The sequence below is a fragment of the Neofelis nebulosa genome, chromosome 11 (assembly GCF_028018385.1).
Source record: "Neofelis nebulosa isolate mNeoNeb1 chromosome 11, mNeoNeb1.pri, whole genome shotgun sequence".
Lineage (NCBI taxonomy): Eukaryota > Metazoa > Chordata > Mammalia > Carnivora > Felidae > Neofelis > Neofelis nebulosa.
In genome coordinates this window covers 87,985,935-88,009,699 of record NC_080792.1, presented here as the reverse complement: position 1 = coordinate 88,009,699, position 23,765 = coordinate 87,985,935, and the positions used below count along the sequence as shown (strand labels likewise).

Genomic DNA, 23,765 nt, shown 5'->3' with positions numbered 1-23,765 from the left:
TACACAATTTAATGATTTACAGTATATTCCCAACATTGTACGACCATCACCATTACCTAATTCTAGAACATCTTCATCACCCCAAAGAAAGCCCGGACCCATCAGCAGTCACTCCCTTTCCTCTCTCCCCTGCCAGCATGTGGCAACCACTAACCTACTTTACATCTATGGATTTGCCTGTTCTGGACATTTCATATAAAAAGACTCATGTGGGGGCGCCTGGGTGGCTCAGTTGGTTAAGCGTTCAACTTCAGCTCAGGTCATGATCTCACCGTTCATGAGTCCGAGCCCCAGGTTGGGCTCTGTGCTCACAGCTCAGAGCCTGGAGCCTGCTTCAGATTCTGTCTCTCTCTCTCTCTCTCTCTCTCTCTCCCTCTCTCTCTCTCTGCCCCTCCCCTGATCGTGCTCTGTATCTCTGTGTCTCTCAAAAATAAATAAACACTAAAAAAAAAAAAAGATTTCTAAAAAGACTTGTGTAATATGTAGCCTTTGTGTCTGGAGTCTTTGTTGTCAACACTCTTATACGTGTCTTTTGGAGGATAGAAGTGCTCACTTCCATTGGCTATGCAGACAGGAGCGGAATTTCTGGGTTATTGAATATCTATGTTTTTGGCTCCACTGGGAAATGGCAAATATTGTTTGTTTTGTTTTGTTTTGTTTTTCGTATAAAGTTATCTGCTTGCCCTCTACTCCCTGACTCTTCCCCACTTCCTGAGGATGTGATGGTGCGAGCCAGCTCTGCTCATGCAGATGAGGACAACTCTCTGAAGGGTGGTGAAGCAGTGAGTTGGTGCTGGAAAGACCCTGAGTCCCTAGATGACCCCACGAGCCCACCACTCTTGGCCCACTCACCTCTGGACTGTTATGTTTGAGACAGAAACCTCCAGCTTGTTTGAGCTCTTGTATCATTGGGCTTTTGTTACAAAATAGCCTGTACTCTCATGCACCAATAAAAGTGTAAATAAAAGGTTATGTATGAAATCTCATAAGGGTTAATTCCGCAGAGGGAGAGGGGGTTTTAGAAAGGCTTCACTGAGGTGATTAACATCTGAACTGGGCTTTGAAGGATGAGTAGAAGGCTGAGAGGAGAAAAGAGAAAAGAGGAGTCTTCTTTCTAGCTATGAGTAAGTGCTAGGGGGCATTTCCAGTCTGGTGTAACTGAAGCAGAGATGTGAAAAGAACATCTGTTGTTTTTTGCCTAGCAATATAGTCCCTACTTCCTGAAAGAGAGTCTCTTCCTCCCAGACCCTAAGGTAAGGCACATGAGCCAGGCTTAGCCGATCAAAGCAGTGCATCCCCGATTGGGTCAATAATGGTCATGGGACACACTGGTCACAGGCCAATAAGACTCGGTCCTGGGATTTTTCCCAGAACTACTAAGAAACAAAGATGCTTTCTTTACTGGGATTGCTAAGCAGGCAGAATGCAAACCCAGAGCAACCCCGGCCAGCTAAACACACTGGCAGAGAGAGTAAAATGAAAGCTCACTGAGAGAGAGAGAGAGAGCCTAACAGTATCATTTGAGCAGCAGGATCTGGCCAGACCCACAGCAACATCTGGACCTTTTAGTTACATGAGCCAATAAATCCCCTATTTTTTCTTAAGCACTTTGAGTTGGGTTTTCAGACATTTGTAATCCAAAGATTGCCAACTGGTGTAAAATGCACGGAGGACTGAGGAGACTGGAGCTTGGAAAGAGGATCTGAGCCACATTGTAAAAGAGGGTCATGCTGTTTCATTCTATGGAAAATTATCACCATCCAACTTAGGGAGATTTTCACCAAATTTGGCACCAAAAAAAGAAAAAAAAAAAAAAAAGCCAAGAAGAATGACTTCAAATGTGAAAGGGCTAGTAGTCTCCTCACAGGGGCTCTGACTTTGTGTTAGGCCAAACCAGGAAAAAGCGCAGAGGGAAGTGATGGGAGCACACTTGGGAGCCTGCATCAGGTTTTGATACAACGCTGTTCGATCTCGCTCGCTCTGGAACAGGTGGGAGTGATGTCACTTGAGGGAGGAGATGGGACTTCTCCGAAGGAGGAAGACAGAAAGAACACAAGCTCTGGAGTCAGGGTATTCACATCCAAACCTGGGCTGCGCCACCTGAGCAAAACACCCGCTATGTCTCTGAACCTTGTAGAATTCAGATATCTGGGTCCGACTCACCAAGCTGTAGATAATTCAAGAGCCCTCAGCACAATGCCAGGCATACAGCAGACACTCAATAAATGTTTGTTCTCAAAGGAAAAGAGAGAGAGAGAGAGAGAGAGAGAGAGAGAGAGAGAGAGAGAGAGAGAGAAACCAAGAAACAGACTCTTAGCTACAGAGAAAAAAAACTAATGGTTACCAGAGGTGGGGTGGGGAATAGGTAAGGGGATTAAGGGTGCACTTGAGGTGATGAGCACTGGGTGATGTATGGAATTAAATCACTATACTGTATACCTGAAACTAATATAATGCTGTCTGTTAACTATACTGAAATTTAAAATAAAAATAAATAAATAAATGTTTGTTTTTTGGGAGAAAACTTTCCTCTGGACCTTGGGTGGCCCCAGGCATGCGGCCAGTGCTAGAAACGAGATCTTACATCTAGTTCCTTGCCAAAGCCCTCCCAGGAAGTTCACTCTGAGATCCCCGCCTGTTCCATGGAGGAACACATAAGGAAGCTTCCTTTTCTTTGTTGCCCTTGCTTCCCTTCTTTCTCCTCAACCTCAAGCCCCCACAGGGAGGTGGGAGTCACACAGACCAGGTATTCTAGGCCTGCGCATCTGCCCGCAGCAGGGGTGGGATATGTTTCCAGTTCCTACCCATTCTTCTTGGGCAGGTAGGCTTCCATGTCGAAGAAGACATTCTGCCGCTCCTTGATGTTGGCACTCATCTGCTGGATGAGCTCTGCCTCCTCCCGACTCGCATGGTGTTTGTACCTGTTTGGTCAGAAGTGTGGGCATAGGAGAAGCAGCCGTGTCACTCAGACTAGAGGAAGAATCCGGGAACTCTGGGCACTGCCCTCCCATCTTTCTATCTCAATGCTTCTTGTAACCTCAATTCTCCCTCTGCACCCTGTGGGTTTGACACTGGGTCCCTGCTAGTCTTGTGACCTTGGGAAAGTTCTTTAACCTCCCTGCCTTATTTTCCATACCTGAAAATCAGGAGTAGCATCAGGCCTACCTCATGGACAATACTGTTGTGAGGATTAAGTGAGCACAAGCAAAGCAACACATTTAGAATGACCCTTGATACTCAAGTATGAGCTCGATGGACCTCTACAGGCAATACCATACTTCTTACTATTCTAGAAGAATAGCCTGATTATGAGAAGGGCAGACAGGAAAGTGCTTTAAATGTAAAAGCAGCTAAATGATCATTGTCTGTTATTCTTTGGTGATATTTAACTCATAAAACTAGAAAAACAAGTCAGTGGACACACTCTCAGAATAGTAGGCACCCTCATGGGTCAACCTTCTAACCCAATGGTTCTCAACTGGAAACACTTGGCAATGTCTAGGAATATTTTGTTTGTCAAACAGGGATAGAGGCCAGGGATGCTGCTAAACATCCCATAATGCACAGGACAGACCCTGCAGCAGAACTGTCAACAGTGCCAAGGTTGAAAAATCCTAGCCTGATGAAGACTATTGAATCTTACCATCAGTAAGATGTGTTTTTCCAAGAGTGGTGATATCATTACATGGAACCATCCATACTCTACTCCATGACTAATGGGCCTCCATTTCCAAAATGGTCAGCCAGGGCTAGAGATATAACCAGCAACCTTTGCAAAGGGACGGGAAAAATGGACCAGGAGTTACACACTATGATATGGAATCCCAGCTAAGTATACTGGGATAAGCCACTCAGAGCCTCAGTCTCCCTGCCTGCCTGGGGATCACAGCATTCACTGGGCTCCTTCACCTATGAGGGATGAGAGCAATTTCCAAACCATGAGGACGTGAGGATCAATCGGAAAGTGGACATATGATCGTGGCCTCAAGAACTGAACTAAATCATGAGCTTGGGGCACCTGGGTGGCTCAGTAGGTTGGGCGGCTGACTTCAGCTCAGGTCATGATCTCACGGTCTGTGAGTTCGAGCCCCGTGTCGGGCTCTGTGCTGACAGCTCAGAGCCTGGAGCCTGTTTCAGATTCTGTGTCTCCCTCTCTCTCTGACCCTCCCCCGTTCATGCTCTGTCTCAAAAATAAATAAATGTTAAAAAAAATTTAAAAAAAATAAAAAAAAAAAATAAATCATGAGCTTAAGTATGTCCCCCCCGGGGATACCAGACTTCCCACCACCTACACCAGAGACCTATAACAACTTTCCTCTAGGGAACTCTCTCTCATCCTCTTTCCCCTTCCATATAGTTCAAGTAAGGCTGTCCCATTCCCCAGGTCCATAAACTAAGCCTATGACCTAGTCTTGCCTAACCAGAGTCTCAGTGATTAGTTCACAAATGGGCACATGACCAATTCCAGCTAATGAGGATCACATCCAGAACTCTTTCTGGAAAAACAAGTTATTCTTCTGGGGTAACTAAACCAATAGGAAGTATGGCTGGAAGACACAAGTCTGGCACTGCTGGTGGCCATCTCGGTGACCATAACAGGACAGTCGGCCTGAGAGTGAAGCCAATCTAGAGGAAGGCAGAATTCAGAGGGGGGTAAAAAATCCTAAAAACATCTTTTGACCCATGGATCCAGTGATGTCTGAAATTACTCCTGGGATTTTTCCACTAAAATTTCCATTCTCTGCTCAAGACAGCTGAGTTGGGTTTCTAGCCCTTAAAACCAGGGGCGCTGCAGCCTCACCTACCTCTGGAGTGTGTGCTTCAAGTCCTTTAGTCGCGTCTTCTGCTTGTTGATAGAGCCACTACATAAAGTCTGGAGTGAAGTCAGCTCCTCCAGCTTCTGCCTGTAGATCCTGTGGGTTTCCTGAGGGATAGAGACCCCAAGCAGGGTGTATGGGAGAACACGAATGGGACGTTTTTCATGGTTTGTATCATAGGACATGACTACGGGTCAGTTTGGCAGCTGAGATGATACAACTACCATTATCAGAGATGTGGCTTACAAAACTGGGGCTGGAATTAGGAAAGGCAGCATGGCACAGCACTTGTGTAAGGAACCAATGTTTTGTTTTTTTTTCCCCCCTAGACAGGTTCTATCCTTCCTAATGGTAAAGGCAACCAAAAAATGCCTTTGAGAGGCCACCTCTTGTCAATTCTTGGTCCAGTTGGTTTGACTAGAGCTAAGAGTCTCCATGCCGGGAGCAGTCATGTGACCTAGGTCTGGCCAATCAGTATCCTCCAATCCCCTGGCCACTGACTGGCTCAGAGGCAGACACGTGGCTTATTTGGGCCAATGAGGTCAGTCGGGGGACTTTGGCTGAAGTATTGGTTTAGAAATGCCCTCCTTGTGGGTTTGCTAATCTGGTAGAAAGTACACCTGGGGCTGCAGAGCAAATGAAGCCAAACACAAATATAATTGCAACAGGGTACAAGACAGCATTCTCACAGCATCATTTCAGCCCTTAGATTTAACCAGGTCTGAATGTAATGCTCTTCATTATATGAATTAATAAATTCCTTTTCACTTAGGCCAATCTGAGTTGGGTTTCTGATCCTAGCAATGAAGAGAGTTCTTGCTAAGTCAACTAAAAGGACATACCTCTTCCCGTAAAGCTAGCCCTCCCTACCCCAGGCACAGTCACTCCAATAAAGCCAGTATCTGGAAATAAACATTCAGGGCCATAAGGCCAGGGGAAATACAAGAGACTTCCCAGTGCAGGGAGAATGAACACAGTAACTTCTCCATCACACTGCCACAGGGCACCTCCCCCAACATTACACCCCAACACATGCAGAGAAACAACCCTTTCCCTCTAGAGTTCTGATAATCTAAGACAAACACCAACAATTTGGAGGAAACTATTAGGGACAGGGACCATGACACTAAAAAAACAATAACCCAACGAACATATTTAAAGCATCTGTTTTCTTGGGTGGTGGTGAAATGTATTTAGCAGAGGGAGAGAAAAAGGGGACAGTTAAAGGATGAGGCCAGAGCCCAAACTCTCACATCTGCCAAGTGGGGTCTCTAGACATGACAGTTAAGCCAGAAAATAAGGAAGAAGTGAAGGCAGTGAAGTGAACAAATAACAGTGAGGAACATCATCAAAGAACACTATGAGCAAGTCTCCCTTGGCCCTGAGATGAGAGGGTTTGTTCCCCCGAATTTACACAGTATCCTCAACCTCTCCTTCCTGGGCCCCCCAGGGAGGAAAATCATGCTGTTTATTTAACTTTTTATTTTATTTTAAACATTTTCTTGTTTTTAATTTATTTTTTTGAGAGAGAGAGAGCACTCGAGCAGGAGAAGGGCAAAGAAAGAGGGAGAGAGAGGATTCCAAGCAGGCTCCACACTGACAGTACAGAACCCGACATGGGGCCCGCATCCACAAACTATGAGATCATGACCTGAGCTGAAACCAAGAGTCGGGCACTCAACGACTGAGTCACCCAGGTGCCCCTAACTTTTTACTTTAAAATAATTCCAAACTTGCTAAAGAACTGTAAGAAGAATAAAAAGAACTCCCCTGTACCCTTCACCCAGATTTACGGTTAGCATTATGCCATACGTATTTGCTTTATCGTGTGTGTGTACATTCTTCTTCTATTTCAGGCATCAGTGAACTATAACCCACAGGCCGAGTCCAGCCACCAGATTTTGTATGGACAGTAAGCTAGAATGATTTTTGCCTGGTTGAAAAAACTCAAAAGAAGAATGCTTCATGACACGTGAAAAGTATATGAAATTGAAATTTCACTATCCATAAATAAACTTTATTGGAGCACAGCCACACCCGTTCATTTACATATTGTCGTGGCTACTCTGGCGCTACATCAGCAGAGCGAGTTGTTGTGACACAGACCATATGGCCCGCCACAGCCTAGAATCCTCATTACCTAGCCTTTCTGCCAAAAAAGTTTGCCTACTCCTTTCTAAACCATTTGGGAGTTGACTGTAGACAACATGCTTCTTTACTCTTAAATACTTCAGTGCATATTTCCTAAGAACACGACATTCTCTTACACATTCACAGTACAATGATCAAATCATTGTATCTCGTTAGACTCCTTCAGTCTACAACAGCTCCTCAACTTTCCTTTGCCTTTCATAACATGGACATTTTAAAAGGGTTCAGTCCAGTTGTTTTGAAGAATGTCCCCCCATCTGAGTTTGTCAGGTATTTCCTCATGAATGGATTTTGGTTATGCATTTGGGACAGAAATGCCATTAGAGTGACTCTGTGTCCTTAGTGTCTCCTATCAGGAGGGACATGGTGTCTGTGATGTTAACTTTGATTGCCTGGGAAAGTCTCTGTCCACTGCTTTCTCCACTTACAGTGACCAGCTTCCTATCTGTAATGAACAAGTAATCTGTACAGAAGGGGGCTGTAATTTATTCACTTTTGAATTCCTCAGTGCCCAAACAGCCCTCTATGTTCAACTAATCTGCTAGTAACAAAGGAAACCCTCTAGAACTGGACAGGAAGGATGGGGGCAGAAATACCCCAAATAGAGTACACAGACTTTGAGAATGTGGGGCCTCTGGACCAAAAGTCCCCTGAAACACCAGCTGAGTCTCCTGGGAGATTAAGGGCCATGCTACCTCCTGGCTCTCTTTGGTGCTGGGTCCCACTACGGAAAGATAAGACCAAGACTGCAACATCAGCAGCCAGATGCTCTCCAGGCCCTCCTGGGCTTAAATTAATATTTAATTTAAAGGTAAAACATGAAGACATTATCCTCGTTAAAAATTAAAACACTACAGCTACAGCTACAGTCAGCTATGAATATCCCCCATCCTGTCTTCTCCCCATTCTCCAGGGGTAATTACTGTTACTAGTTTCTTCTAGACCTTTTTCTATGTATTCTTTCAGACTGCAGTCTATTTATCTATGTATTTCTGTATTCTACATAGGCCTATTTCTATACATATGCACACAAATATATATACATATTTATGAAAAATACACGCTGTTGCAAAAATTAATTGTTCCTAATACTCATTCTCCTTTACTTCCTTTAGTAACAGGACCACACTGAGTTGTAGCTGGGCACGTAGCTGCTCAGTAACAGACATTTCCCAGCCTCCCTTGTGGCTGTGTGTAGCAGCAGGACTAAGAGTTAGCCAAAGGGATGCAGGTAGAAGTGACGTATACAAGTTCTGAACCACCTTTTTATAAGGAGATGCTTGCCCTCCACTGTCCCTTTCCCTGGCTGGATATGACGACAACAGGTGCAGTTACCTTGAAACCAGAAATGGAAGCCACATGTCAATGGCAAAGTCCAATGTCCCTTCCCCAGCCAAACCAACCTTGGGTGACCTCATGTGACAGAGCTTCTCACCTGTGATGGTTTTAAAACAGAATGCCCACCCTTTGGCACTCCTCACATAAAGAGGTGGGATCTCTGTTCCCTCCTTTTAAATACAAACAGGCTTGTGGCTGGTTTGACCGATAAAATATGGCAGGGGCAACATGACAATTTCTGAGAATACGTATGGAAGGCCATGTGGCTTCTGCCTTTTTTGCTGGAACATCTGCTTTTAGAGCAAACAGTTCAACTACTCTGAGGCCACCATGTTGAATGGAAATCCTAACCACATAGAGAAGTCACATGTAGGCACTCTGAGCAATAGTCCCAACTAAGACAAAGGTTCTTGTCATTCCAGCTCAGGCATTTAGATGCATGGGTAAAGAAACCTCCAGATGATTCTAGCCACAGCCATGTAAGTTACTCCCAGCCATTCAAGTCTTCCCAGCTAAAGCCTCTGACATCACAGAGCACAGTCAAGCCACTCCATGGCCCTGTCTAAACTCCTGAGCCACAGAATCCATAAGCAAAATGTAATCACTGCTGTTTCATATAGCAACACAAAACTGAACACCACTTACCCTGGACCACACTCCCTTTGGACTGTTAGGTGAGAAAGAAGCTACCTCATTTAAGCCTTTTTTTTCCTTCTTCTAAATTTGGGGATCTCTTTGTTACAGCATAGCTTAGACCCTAACACACATATTTTTGATTTTTAAAAATATCATAAAAGTATCAGAATATAGATACAATTCTACAACTTTCTTTTCTCACTCCACAATATGTCTTGAAGCTCCACCAACATAAGAATATATGGATACACATACTTCATTCTTTTTAGTGCTATGCTATGGATATGCTACAGTTTATTGAGCCACTCTCCTATCGCTGGATATGTAGGTCATTTCTAGTCTCTGCCTATAACCAACAACGCAACACTGAATAACATCTTTGCGCTGCTTCCCTGGGCATACACACAAGCATGTCTCTAGGGCAAAGAAGAAGGATTGCTGGGTCAGAGTGTACAGCCTTGGTTTTAGTTTTAATAGATCTTGGCAAACTGCCCACAGAGTGGCTCTACCAATTTACACTCCCATCCACAGTGTATGACAGTTGTCCACACCTCAACAACACTCAATGACATCTACTTTTCTACAGGCACTTGTCTAAAGTTCTGCTGGTGATATTTTCTGCTCAATGCTATGGCATCAGACTGGGTAGGGATAGGAAGTCGGCGAGCCTTCCCACAATTTTGTCCCCAGGCATATGGAGTCACTCCTGCTCCCCTCTGGTTCTCTCTCTCTCTCTCTCTCTCTGCCATCAGCTAGAACCACTTCCCAGGGGAGATCCTATATTGGAGACCATACATCTGGTCTACTCTTGTCTCCAGCTCCAGGCTCAGGATTTGCCAGCTACGAGGAGGACAACATGGGGTGGGGGGAAGGGGAGGAGGGAGTCAGAAACAAGGCCCTTAGTGTGACATATGCTCCACTCCCAGGGCATTCCTCGCCCATGCTCAGACTCTGCTGATTCTACCCTCATGCCAGTCCCACAATCAGTAGGAACATTTACCAATTCATCTCTTGGATCCTAATTTTCCTCCAGAAACCTGCCTCTTTCTCTAACTGCGGTAGAATATATATAACATAATATTTACCACTTTAACCATTAAAATTTTTAAAAATTTTTTTGATTTATATAAGACACATCTTAAAAATTACCCTCTTAATTATTTTAAGTGTAGGGGTGCCTGGGTGGTTCAGTCGGTTAAGCTCCGGACTTCAGCTCAGGTCCGAAGTCGGGCTCACATCTCACAGTTTGTGGGTTTAAGCCCCATGTCAGGTTTTGTGCTGACAGCTCAGAGCCTGGAGCCTGCTTTGGATTCTGCGTCTCCCTCTCTCTCCCCTTTCCCCGCTCATGCTCTCTCCCAAAAATAAGTTAAAATATTAAAAATTTTTTTTAATTAAAAAAAAACCTATTAATTATTTTAAGTGTACAATTTGGTGGCATTAGATATGTTCACATCATTGGGCAGCTATCCCCACCATCCATCTCCAGAACTTTTTCATCATCCCCACTGAAACTCCAAACCCATCAAACAATAACTCCATTTTCTATTTCCCCAGACCCTGGCAACCACCATCCTACTTTCTCTATAAATTTGACTCTCCCTGGGGCGCCTGGGTGGCTCAGTTGGGGCGCCTGGGTGGCTCAGTCGGTTGGGCGTCCGACTTTGGCTCAGGTCACGATCTCGCAGTCTGTGAGTTCGAGCCCCGCGTCAGGCTCTGGGCTGATGGCTCAGAGCCTGGAGCCTGCTTCTGATTCTGTGTCTCCCTCTCTCTCTGCCCCTCCCCCGTTCATGCTCTCTCTCTGTCTCAAAAATAAATAAGTGTTAAAAAAAAAAAATTTGACTCTCCCAGGGGCGCCTGGGTGGCTCAGTTGGTTGGGCGTCCGACTTCGGCTCAGATCATGATCTCACAGTCCATGAGTTCGAGCCCCACGTCAGGCTCTGTGCTGACAGCTCAGAGCCTGGAGCCCATTTCAGATTCTGGGTCTCCCTCTCTCTCTGCCCCTCCCCTGTTCGTGCTCTCTGTCTCAAAAATAACTAAACGTTAAAAATAAAAAAAAATTTGGGGGGCGCCTGGGTGGCTCAGTCAGTTGAGCGGCCGACTTCGGCTCAGGTCACGATCTCGCGGTCCGTGAGTTCGAGCCCCGTGTCGGGCTCTGTGCTGACAGCTCAGAGCCTGGAGCCTGTTTCAGATTCTGTGTCTCCCTCTCTCTCTCTGACCCTCCCCTGTTCGTGCTCTGTCTCTCTCTGTCTCAAAAATAAATAAACGTTAAAAAAATAAAAAATAAAAAATAAAAAAATAAAATAAAAATTTTTTAATTAAAAAATAATAAATTTTACTCTCCCAGATACCTTAGATAAGTAGAACCATATATTGTCCTTAAAAAACAAACAAACAAACAAACAAACAAACAAACAAACAAACGGGTGCCTGGGTGGCTCAGTCAGTTGAGCGTCTGACTTCAGCTCAGGTCATGATCTCGCAGTTCGTGGGTTCAAGCCCCGCGTCAGGCTCTGTGCTGACGGCTCAGAGCCTGGAGCCTGCTTTGGATTCTGCGTCTACCTCTCTCTCTGCCCCTAACCCACTCGCATTTTGTCTCTGTCTCTCTCAAAAATAAACAAACATTAAAAAAAAAATTAAAAAAAAAAAAAAAAAAGAACCGGATAAGTTTAACTGAATCATACATGTGGACCCTTCTAGTTCTTCATAATTTAGGTCTGACGTCTCAGAAACACTTTGGGGGAAAAAATGCAGGGTTTTTTGGGGGATGGGGGGAATACATGATTACATTTTTAAAAATTCCAGTTACTTAATATACAGTATTCTATTAGTTTCAGGTGTACAATATAGTGATCCAACAATTCCATACATCACCCAGTGCCATCACAGGAGCACTACGTAATCCCCATCACCTATTTAACCCATCCCCCCACTCCCTTCCCCTCTGGCAACCATCAGTTTGTTCTCTAATAATTAAGAGTTTGTTTCTTGATTTCTCTTTTTTTCCCTTTGCTCATTTGTTTTGTTTCTTAAATTCTACATGAGTGAAAGCATATGGTATATTTCTTTGACAGACCTATTTCACTTAGCATTATACTCTCTAGCTCCATCCACATTGGTGCAAATGGCAACATTTCATTCTTTTATGGCTGAGTAATATTCCATTGTGTGTGTGTGTGCGCGCACGTGAGAGAGAGAGAAGGTATGCGCACGTGAGAGAGAGAGGATATATATATATATATATATATATATATATATATATATATATGTATGTTACTATGAACATGGGTATATAAGCATCTGTTTTGAGTCCCTGTTTTCAATTCTTTTGGGTATATACCCAGAAGTGGGTTTGCTAGACCAAATAGTAATTCATTTAATATATTTTTTAGGAACTACCATACCATTTTCCACAGCAGCTACACCATTTCCTAACAGCTGTCTCTTGATGCATTGTCCACAGAGTGGTTCTGGGAGGTCAGATGGTGGGATGTAACTCTTGTCCTCCCTTGGAATCCCTGGCTGTCCTCTGCACCTGTCTCCAGAAGACCCTCAATTAAACCTGTGCTTTCATATGCTTTTTCCAGGAGCAAGATGAACCACAATGCAGCAATCCAATCTCCAAACCTGCCTTTCATCCAGTCAACCCTGAACCTGTGGCCTCAAATAGAACTGGTCACCATATGGAAGCTTTCTGTTGTTTTTGCCAACTACGCAGCTATTCCCCTTCTGGTTAATGTCTCCACAGTTTCTTTGGAGATCTATCCCTCCCCCACACTCAGTTATTGAAATGTGACTAGGAATGAGGTTGAACCTGTCCCAGGTTTCAGGGCATATGACCCAGGCTGGCCAATCAGAACATTAGCCTCCTGACCCAAGCAGGCTGATTCAGAGACAGGCATTCAAAACCAGCAAAACTCAGTTGGGGGGGTGGGGGGGGGGGAATTTCATCAGAACTGCTGAACAAGAGTTCTTCCTCCACTAGTTTGAAGGAAGAAGAGCTAATTTGAGCCCAGAGCGAATGGGGCCGTCTTGCTTCAGCACGGATCCAACTGATGGGAAAACAGGGCAGAGAGGTAGAAGAAGGCTGAGCCCCAAGGGTTCATTTATTTGAGCCCCTAGATGGTCAGTTTACCTTTGACCTCCCAATTACATATGCAAACAAATGGTGTTTTAGTCTGTTTAGCTTTGCCAGTTTGAATTGAATGTCTTTATTTCAGAAGCAAATGTCAGAATCTAGATTAACAAACAGGGGCATCTGGGTGGTTCAGTCCGTTAAGTATATAAGACTCTTGATTTCAGCTCAGGTTGTGATCTCACAAGGTTTGGGAGTTCGAGCCGTGCACTGGGCTCTGTGCTGATGGCACAGAGCCTGCTTGGGATTCTCTCCTTTTCCCTCTCTCTCTGCCCCTCCCCTGCTCGTCTGCTCATGTTCGTTCTCTCTCTCTCTCTCTCTCTCTCTCTCTCTCTCTCTCTCTCTCTCGCTCTCTCTCTCTCTCTCTCTCTCACACACACACACACACACACACACACACAATAAATAAACAAACAAAAATGCATAAGAACAGAGTTTTCCTTCTGGGCAAAGTTAACCATACAAGGTAAGAAGAGAAGCCACAAATCTCGGACTCATGATTACCAGCCTCTTGCCCTGGGCACTATCATCATCCTAAAGATGCTAAAAACAAGACCTGGAACCTCATTGAATGAATCCTTCATCAAGCCAGTAACTAAATGGGCACCTAAAAATGCAGATCTCTGGACAGTCAAATTGCGTGTTTTTCTACCAAACCAAGAATTTGGTAGAAATAGATAAACCATCCTTTTTAAACAACTTTACTGAAGTATGATTCACATATCATAAAACTCACTCATTTTACATGTACAATTCAGTGATTTTTATACATTTACCAAGTTATGCAACTATCATCACATCCAGCTTGAGGACATTTCCACCACCCAGTAAGATCCCTCATGTCTATGACAGCAGTCACTCCCCAATGGCAACCACTAACCCACCTTCTGTCCCTACAGATTTGTCTCTTCTGGATATTTCATATAAATGGAATCATACAATATGTGGTCTTGTGTCTGGCTTCTTTTACTCAGCATCACGTTTTTGAGGTTTATTTACATTGCAGCACACACAAGTATCTCTGTCTCATTACGTTACTGCTTCTATGAAAGACCTCTGTTAGTAAAGTAATGGCTTTCTTTTTTCCATAAAAGTGAAATTCCTCCTCGGATTTCTTTTGGTTAGCGAAAACAGGTACTAATGGAAGTCTGTCATAAAAGCAAAGTGGTGTAACTCAAACTTTCAGAAAACAAGGGATACTCTCTGCTTTATGCCAGTTTGGCTTATGAAAGGTTTCGCAGGATGGTTGTACTTATGGACAGTAGGCAGAAGCACGTATTACTTTGTTTCTATTGCTACTTAACAATAAAAATTTGGTACAGATGCACCACATTTTGTTTATCCATTCACCTGTCATTGGACATTTCGGTTATTTCCACTCTTTTGCCATTATAAATAATACTTCCATGAATATGTACAAGTCTTTCTGCAAAGATAGATTTTCATTTCTCTTGGGTAGATACCCAGGAATGGAATTGCTGGTCATATGGTAAATGTATGTTTAACTTCTAAAGAAAATGACAAACTGCCAAATCACTATTTTTGTTTCTAAACTTGGCTGCAGTGGATTGGAACAGGGGAAACACCAAACACTGAGTCCGCTCTCAGCATAGGGTGCAGGGAGTACCAGCTTATTAAATGTGATTGACTCCCACATCAAGTTGCGACCTCTAAAAATAACCCAGAATGCTGGGGGCACCAAAGCAGACAAGCAGCTGCAGAAGAAAGTACTCCATTTGGGAGTACAAAGCAAACACCCACCCCCTAACTGTCTAGTTCAAGGCCAAAGAAAAGAAACACATTTGACAGACTATCTACGGATGGAGCTTTAAAGGAGAAAAAAGAGAATAATTATAAGCAAACATTGCCAGTAAAGAATCAAATGCTAACTATATAAATTTAATCAAAATATCTAAAAGAGAAAATACAAGCATAGTACAATAATTGATTCAGCAGGAAATAATATTTGCATGGTCATGATCATGTAAGTGACTGACAGTGAACCTATAGAGCTGTTTTTCCTTTTTTTTTTTTTTAAGTTTTATTTATTTAATCTCTACACCCAACGTGGGGCTTGAACTCACAGCCCTGATATCAAAAATTGTATGCTCTTCTGAATGAGTCAGTCAGGCACCCCAGAGCTGCTTTTCTTTATAAGCCTTTTGGTACTGTTGGGTTACTTTTTGGTCTCCTGCTTATTTACTATGAAATATTTCAGGCATACAAAAAAGAAAGAAAATCATATAATTAGTAGAAAATAAACATGAACACCCATATTCTCACCCTCAGTTTAAGAAATAATAGTTGGGGGAGGGGCACCTGGGTGGCTCAGTTGGTTAAGCAGCCTACTTCACCTCAGGTCATGATTTCATGGTTTTTTGGGTTCAAGCCTCACATTGGGCTCTGTGCTGACAGCTCTAAGCCTGCTTCAGATCCCATGTCTCTCACTCTCTCTCTTCCCTCCCCCCACTCACACACTCTTTCTGTCAAAAATAAATGAATAGGGGTGCCTGGGTGGCATAGTTAAGCATCCGACTTCGGCTCAGGTCATGATCTCACAGCCTGTGTGTGAGCCCAAGCCCCGCATCGGGTTCTGTGCTGACAGCTCGGAGCCTGGAACCTACTTCAGATTCTGTCTCCCTCTTAATCTGCCCCTCCCCTGCTCATGTTCGCTCTCTCTCTCTCTCTCAAAAATAAATAAACATTAAAAATTTTTTTTAAATAAATGAATAAACATTAAAAAGAAAAAAAAGACAGAAATAATAATTGGGGCACCCAGGTGACTCAGTTGGTTAAGCATCTGATTTTGGCTCAGATCATGATCTTACCATGGCTTGTGAGTTTGATTGCCTTGTCGGGCTCTCTGCTGTCAGATCCCCTGTCCCCCTCTCTCTGCCCCTCCCTCCCTCAAAAATAAACATTAGCAAAAAGAAATAATAGTGCAAGAGAGTTAAAAGCACCTATGTATACTTTCTATATGGTATCCCTATCCTCTGCCCCCAAAGAGGGGGACCCCTCTGCTGGTTATTCCTGCCCCCATGCCCACCCCAGATCAATCCTGTCTTTCTCTGTGCCCTAAGAGGCTGACCCCTACGGACTGCATCTCCCAGACTCCCTTGCCCTGCCTCCTACTTGGGTTTAGCCAATGGATGCACAGTGGGAGGAGAGAGAAACTGGGGTATTTATTCCTTCTGCCTCCTTTCTGCTTTACTGCAGCCTTCAACCATCACAGCTCCTATCCTGCAGCATCTCTTCCCCAGCAACAGACTTTGGCCAAGCTCTCGTGATGGTCCCCCCTTCCCTCTGCCCCTTTAGAACAGGACTGGTCCCAGCTCTAGGGGCCTCACTCTTAAACCACCACACCTCTGTAAACAGCCCCTTCCTTAAACTTCTTTCAGTGACACCCTTCAGGGAGAGTCATTTGCTTCTCACCAGCCCTCCTCCCCCAATCTCCACCCTACTGAATCTGGCCCATATCACTCCCTTGTACTATATATATGTATCAGCAAGCAATACATGGTATTGTTCTGAATGCTTTTTAACTTTATCATACACGTCATACTATATGTACGTCTCTGCAACTTTCCATTCAATGTTGCTCTTCTTTTAAAAACATTTATCCCTGTTGACACATGTAGTTCCAGTTTATTCATTCTGCTCATTGCACCTTACTCTATGGATGTTCAGTGGAATAATCCATTCTGAAGAACATTTAGGTTTCCAGCGTTGAGCTGTTATAAACAAGTTTTCTGAGAATTCTTGTACATCTCTATTTGAATTTTTAACTTGGTGGATATGTATTGCTTCTAAACATGTAGAATGGATTAAAAGAGAGAGAGAGAGAAGCACTAACATTGGCTCTATGAGCTGGAATGCCTATACCTTCTTTCCTACACAGTAATTACCATCCTTTTATACCATGTACAGGAGACAAACAAGCGAGTTTCCACTGGAGGCGTAGGCAATCTGCTGCCTTTCCTGTTCTCTGAGGCCCCAAGCTCTGCCCCAGTGGGAAGATGAAGTTAATGACTCCAAGTCCCAGCATGGTTGTGAAACATCTGGAAATGCCTGATTAACACAGCATGGCTGAATCGTAAGATCCAGAACTGGGAAGTCACAACCCAAGCCAGCATTTATTGCAAGAATTGCCAGCAATGGAACCTCATGGCATTTTCAGATAGAGCTCCAGCCCAGGAGCATTGCGAGTTGGTGGGCAACCCAGTACATTGCAACAGAGCCACGGCCACCACCAAAATGTGGTGCCTGATAGCTGTGCTTCTCTCTAGTGGTAAGCTTTTGAGAGATTACTTTCATATGGTTTTCTTTCTTTCTTCCTTCCTTCCTTCCTTCCTTCCTTCCTTCCTTCCTTCCTTCCTTCCTTCCTTCCTTCCTTCCTTCCTTCCTTCCTTTCTTTCTTTCTTTCTTTCTTTCTTTCTTTCTTTCTTTCTTTCTTTCTTTCTTTCTTTCCAAGTATACTGGATTCCTTGGAAAGATTTCTGGATGCTGAGTATACCTACCTAAGACTCATCACCATGAAAACAGTAAGGATGGCAAGATGACTTCACCTACACTGTGTCAATTCTATACTGGAAAATATTCCAAGTCACATGCCAGGATGTCACATGGCAGGATTGATTAGTGATGTCTGATACAGGACCAGTAAGTAAGGGTCCTAGACATGTGTGTCAGACGTTTGGGAGTCCGGAGAGCCTAACTCTTCATATCCAGAGTCTGCCACTTCTTAGCTAAGTTATGTAATCTCTTTGTACCTCAGTTTCCTCAGCTGTGAAAGGGTTAGGAGATGAGATATATGTGGGGTGCCCAGGTGGCTTGGTCAGTTAAGTGTCCAACTTTGGCTCAGGTCATGATCTCATGGTTTGTGAGTTTGAGCCCCACACTGGGCTCTACAATAACAGTGCGGAGCCTACTTGGGATTCTCACTCTCTCCCTCTCTCTTTGCCCCTCCCCCATTTGTGCTCTCTAAATAAATAAATAAACTTAAAAAAAAAAAAGCAGGTGTATGTAACAGGCCATGTACTGTTTTTTAAAAATCAGTTTTATTGAGGTATAATTTACATATCAATTCATCAATTTTCAGTTATACAACTCAATGAATTCTGGCAAATATATACAATTGTGTAAACACCACCACAATCAGGACATAAATCAAAGGTTCACAAACTTTGCTGGTTCACCACGCTCTTGATGTCTCAGTAAACTTTTCACAGTCCTCAGGCCAAATAATTGAAAAGTATTTATGCCCTAACAACTTAGTAGCCTTTTGGGGAAAAAAAAAGAATACTCAGAAACTGACAAATCTTTTTTATTTCATTCTGAAATAACCAAAATTATTTACTAATGGAATGTGTGTGCCTATTGTGCTCTGCACAAATTTTTAACCCTTGGAATTGGATTGGACACTCTCACCCTCATTTCGTGTTCCACATTGATTTTCACATAATACTTGATTTTAATCACAGACCGCTAAAAACCTAACTACACAAAGATATGACATCATCAATAAGAATGTAGCATGGGGCACCTGGGTGGCTCAGTCGGTTGAGCATCTGACTTCGGCTCATGACTTCATGATCTCACAGTTTGTGAGTTCAAGCCCCGTGTCGGGCTCTGGGCTGACAGCTTGAAGCCTAGAGCCTGCTTCAGATTCTGTGTCTCCCTCTCTCTCTGCCCCTCCCCAGCTTGCACTCTGTCTCTCTCTCTCTCTCTCAAAAATAAACATTAAAAAAAATTAAAAAATAAATAAGAATATAGTGTGACTTAACGTGCAGGTAGGAACTATCCCAAGTTAGTTTAAGCGGTATATGACAGATGTCACTGTGTTTCCCTTAAAGATTTAAATTATCTTGGGGGGACTGGGTGGCTCAGTCGATTAAACCTCTGACTTTGGCTCAGGGCATGATCGCACAGTTTGTGAGTTCAAGCCCCGCATTGGGCTCTATGCTGACAGCTCAGAGCCTGGAGCCTACTTTGGATTCTCTGTCTCTCTCTTTCTCTGCCCCTTCCCTGCTCATGCTCTCTCTCTCAAAAATAACAACAACAACAACAGTTAAAAAAAAAAGAGTATAGACTCTGATATTCAGCAGCCTGGGTTTGAATCCTGACTCCAGTACTTATAAGACATGTGACTTTGGGTATATGATTTTCCCTCTGTAAAATGGGATAAAAGGATCTACTTCATAGGGCTTTGATAAAATAATACTGGCCTTTTTGCATCTATCCCGTCTCTCTCATGTCTATTCTATACACAGCAGCCAGAGGGATGCCCATTTCATTGGTAGGAAAAAAACAAAAATCTTTACAGTGGCCTACCAGGCCCCTGTATTTCTGTGAGGTCAGGTTTAGGGAGAGGCCTCTTCAGGCTACCTCCTTCCTGGACGGGGAAGGATGGGGTCAGGTTTCCAGTGATGCAAGGCAGGAAATGCTTATTAAATCACCTGCCATGGTGTCTGTAAGTGACCTTCTGTGGTCACACCACAGGCCACAGGGCCAAACGAGTTGGTCTCAGACCAATGCTCAATTCACCAGCATAGCTGAAACCCTAACGAGCCAAACCAAAAACAAAGTCCCCATAACCACTTGACCTTGCCCCTGAGTCTAGTGAGGCCCTGGCAGAGGCAAATCACAGTCAAAAGAAAACAGATCCTTTCCTCTAGAAAGTCCCAGAGATGATAACTTTTTTTTTTAGTGGGGGAGGGGGAATTCCAAAGACCTTTCAAATCCTCTGGGGTCTGACAATTAGGTTTCCTCTTTCCTCCCTTCATTTGAAAAAGGTAAGGAGAGGTGAAACACAGAAACTTTAGCTATGACCCCAAGAAAGACAGAATCAAAGAGACACAAACATGAAACCCCAAAATCCCAGATTCTAAGGCAAATATAGGAAAATTAAGATAGAAAGGAATTTTCTAGTAAAAAAAAAAAATCTATATATCCATATATCTCCTTCCTTTCTAGTTCCAAACTGTCCACCTGACTACCTGTTGTGACCTCCTTTTTCCCCAATAAATGTCTCATATCTGAGGGTCTGTCCAGCATATACACAATGACAATATACACCCTACTTACTTTTTTAAAAATGCGTTCTCCTTTATTATTATTTTTTTAATGTTTATTTATTTTTGAGAGAGAGAGAGAGACAGAGCACAAGCAGGGGCAGAGAGAGAGGGAGACACTGAATCCGAAGCAGGCTTCAGGTTCCAAGCTGTCAGCACAGAGCCCAACGCAGGGCTCGAAACCACGAACTGAGATAAAGTGACCTGAACCGAAGCTGGATGCCCAACCGACCAAGCCACCCAGGCACCCCTATACCCTACTTACTATCCTCAAATCCCATTGACTTCCAGCTCAGGAGTTCAAAGCTCTCGCATTCATTATGGGGGATGTGGAGGTGAAGAGAGAGAGAGGGACTCCCAGCACACTGATAGACATCGGAACTAAGCATTTAAAGTACTAAGTTCTAGTGTCAGCTTTACCACTAAAAGAGCTGTGTGACCCCAGTTGAGTCCATTAGCATTCCCAAGCTTCAGCTTCCTCATCTATGAACTGAAGTTATAGACAGTGCTTTTGCTCTATGACCTTCACCCATGCTGCTGGGGACTTGGTGGCCTTCCATCCATCACTGACCTCTGACCCAGCAGTGGTCCACCAAAGCCTGAAGCCAGCAAGGTCCCTCTTCCCCAAAGGCTCCATCGATTCCAATTCCTCCACTGCTGAAGAACTGAGTAGGTGACATCACAGTTTCCCCTTATACAACCCTTGCTGTGCACCACGGGACAAAATCCAGAATCCCCAACTGCTCTCTGTCTCTCACACAACTGAACCCCAACGATACCAAGTAAGAACACAACAACAAATCAAACGTCTCCTTTGCAAGCTCTGCCTGCCAAGACTAGTTATCTAATTGCTGTTGATTGCATTAATTGCATGGCTCTGAAGTGTTGAGACAACTCCGTGTAGTGTAAGGCAGGGCAAGGGAAAGGAATTCATGAACAAAACGGTACAGTAAAACTCTTCTACTCCAGACCCTAACGCCCCTTCCATGGCTCCAAGGCTGAATGTGACTTGAGAGCCCAGTAGGACAAAGTATTAAGAAGCAGCTGAATCTTCTCGATGGGACAGGAGCTAGAAGGATCCACTGGGAACTGGGTGGGTCCCAAGCCCTGGACTTAAGGGGAGGGCACCACCCCACACATGATGCACAGGCCAAGAACAGCATACTGGTTCTGGATACCCTATCCTCTGCTCATGCCTGAAACGGAGGCCTCCCCCCACCCCTCACCTTCCTGCTCAGTCTCTTCAGGACCCTCCTCTTTAAACATTGGGGCCTACTGCCACATGTCTAGAAGACCCATCACAGACAATCTCCTCTTCCCTCCTCTAGACACTATAAGAGGCCAACCAACTGCAGACAAGAGCTACATGGACAGGGAAAATGTCATTGCTCCAGAATAGGAAGAAGTGGGGTGGGGCTGTGCAATGATTTCAGGCAAACTGCCCAACTCCAGAGAAGTACCTGGAGAGGAAAAAGCCCCATCTCCAAAAATGATCCAGGAGTCCCTCTCGGCCAACCCCAAGGTTTCAAAGGAGGTGTCTCTAGTCACCTCAGTAGGTAGCTGAGACCTCTCTGAACCTCCTTTGGATTAACTCCTCCGGCCAGGCTCCCACAGGGGCAATACCATTCCCTCAAGAGGCCTTGCTTACATCTGCCCTCACCCCACCCTGGGCAAGGTTCTGGGCCAGATGGGGGAGGGCGGGGAGCAGCCTCTATCACCGAGGGAGGCAACCCAGCTGTCAGAACTGACAGATGTCATCCAGAACGCCAAACTCAGCCTGCAGCAGCGGCAGAGAGGAGGGCACAGACACCAGAGCCCCAAAGATGCAGAACAAGGGTCCCCAATCCTTGAGCAAAGCCTAGGGGTTCAAGGTGAACGGCTCCCAAGCACATCTCTTAAAATGTAGTTGCAGAAGAGAGAGCTGCCCCACCAGAATAGGAGTTGAGCTGCCGAGAGTGGGGTTAGGAGAGACCCCTGCGGAGGTGGGGGCTGGGCTGTTCTCCCAGCACATATCTGTGCCCACAGGCTTCCCTTACATGACACACCTGGAACTTCCCCTCAGAGACCACAGACCAACTTTCTGCAGAGGAGGAGGTGCGCGGGAGCAAAGAGCCGGTGCGAAGGCGGGATAATGGGGGGCTACGACAGGGCGCCCCAAGTGGGTGAAGAATTGAAGTGCTGGAAGATAGGAGGATGCTGGCCCACGCGGACGACCAACTCCCAGGGCCTAGCCAGGGGCACCCCCCCCCCCACCCCCGACCCTGACGGGCCCCACCGCCCCGGCTGGGGAAGCAGGAAGGGAAAGGCACTGCACCGCAGGTAGCAGAGCTGCCCAACCAGGTGGCCCGGCCCTACCTGCAGTTCGTGAAATTCTCCCTCCAGCTCATGCCACTCGCGCTCGCAACGTTCCAGCTGGCCGGACATGGTGCTGCGGTGCGAGGCGGCGGCGGCGGCTCCCGCAGCGTGGCGCCACTGGCCGCCAGCACCACAGCCCGTCCGCTCGCCGGCCGCCTTCGGAGACACCAGCTGTTCCTGCGCAGCCGGAGCCACGCGCGCACCTGACGTCACAGCCCCCGCCCCAGGGGCCGCCCCACCCCCTCGCCGGGGAGGCAGGCCCTGCGCATGCGCACGCACCTCCCCCCGGCTCCGCCCCCGCGCGCCGGCTCGGGGACCGCTGTAGTTCTGCAGGTCTTGGCGGGTCTGTTGCTGCCCTCTTGAGAGTGCTTATGCTTTTCCAGAATCTCTCCTAGTTGGGCTAGGGCCTAGGGAACTTGTCCTCAAACTGCATTTGCCGAACTTATTTTACTTAGATTGTGTTTATTTGGGGTGTCTGAGTCGGGAGGGAGGAAGATTTTGGGGAGGTGAAAGTTCACCACCTCTTGGCATTGCCTGACCGGAGCCAAAGCCAACGGCCCAGAATGCTAGAACTGACATTGACCATCCAGCAAGGTCGCCAGGCAAGGCCGAGGAGGGCCCCGTCGTCTCACGGTGTCGTTATTTACTGCAACTAATTCATCCTAGATTCCTGCCCTTTAAGACTCTAGGTGACTCTTTTGACAGCTGTTTCTGTCGCTCAAATGACACAATTGCATCCCCTCCCCTTCATGGTCCTACAAGATCTATCCCTGCCTAACTTCCCAGTCACATCTCCTATCTCACCTCCCTGGATCAGTACTTCCCAGCCAGTTTTTTCTCTTCCTGCCCTTGCATGGAACATTCCCTCTAAACCTTCACATGGTTGCCTTTTTCTCATCATTCAAGCCTTAATTCAATGACACCTGTATTAATTTCCTAGGGCTGCGGCAGCACGTGGCTGACTCAATCCATACAGCATGCAACTCTTGATCTCAGGGTTATGAGTTCAAGCCCCACATTGATCACCCAGCCTACTTAAATTACAAAAGAAAAAAGAAAAAAAATTCAGGGCACCTGGGTAGCTTAGCCTGCTAAGCGTTGGACTCTTAATTTCAGCTCAGGTCATGATCTCACGGTTCATGGTGTCTAGCACATAGACAGGCTCCCCACTGCCAGTGCAGAGCCTGCTTGGGATTCTCTCTCCCTCTCTGCCCCTCCCCACTCACTCTCGCTCTCAAAATAAATAAACATTTTTTAAAAAATTCC

General features: G+C 45.2%; 1 protein-coding gene across 1 annotated transcript in view; it reads right to left on the bottom strand.

Moving 5' to 3' along the window:
- The window catches only part of TMEM120B (transmembrane protein 120B), a 42,537-nt gene extending 19,831 nt beyond the window's left edge, over window positions 1–22,706 (bottom strand). Inside the window, exons 1-3 of the mRNA XM_058691321.1 lie at window positions 22,500–22,706; window positions 4,806–4,924; window positions 2,805–2,921 (exon numbers count right to left, since the gene is read on the bottom strand). Coding sequence (XP_058547304.1) covers window positions 2,805–2,921; window positions 4,806–4,924; window positions 22,500–22,568 — 305 coding nt within the window. The 5' untranslated portion in view covers window positions 22,569–22,706. The remainder of the gene's footprint in view (window positions 1–2,804; window positions 2,922–4,805; window positions 4,925–22,499) is intronic.
- Between the last annotated feature and the right edge of the window lie 1,059 nt (window positions 22,707–23,765).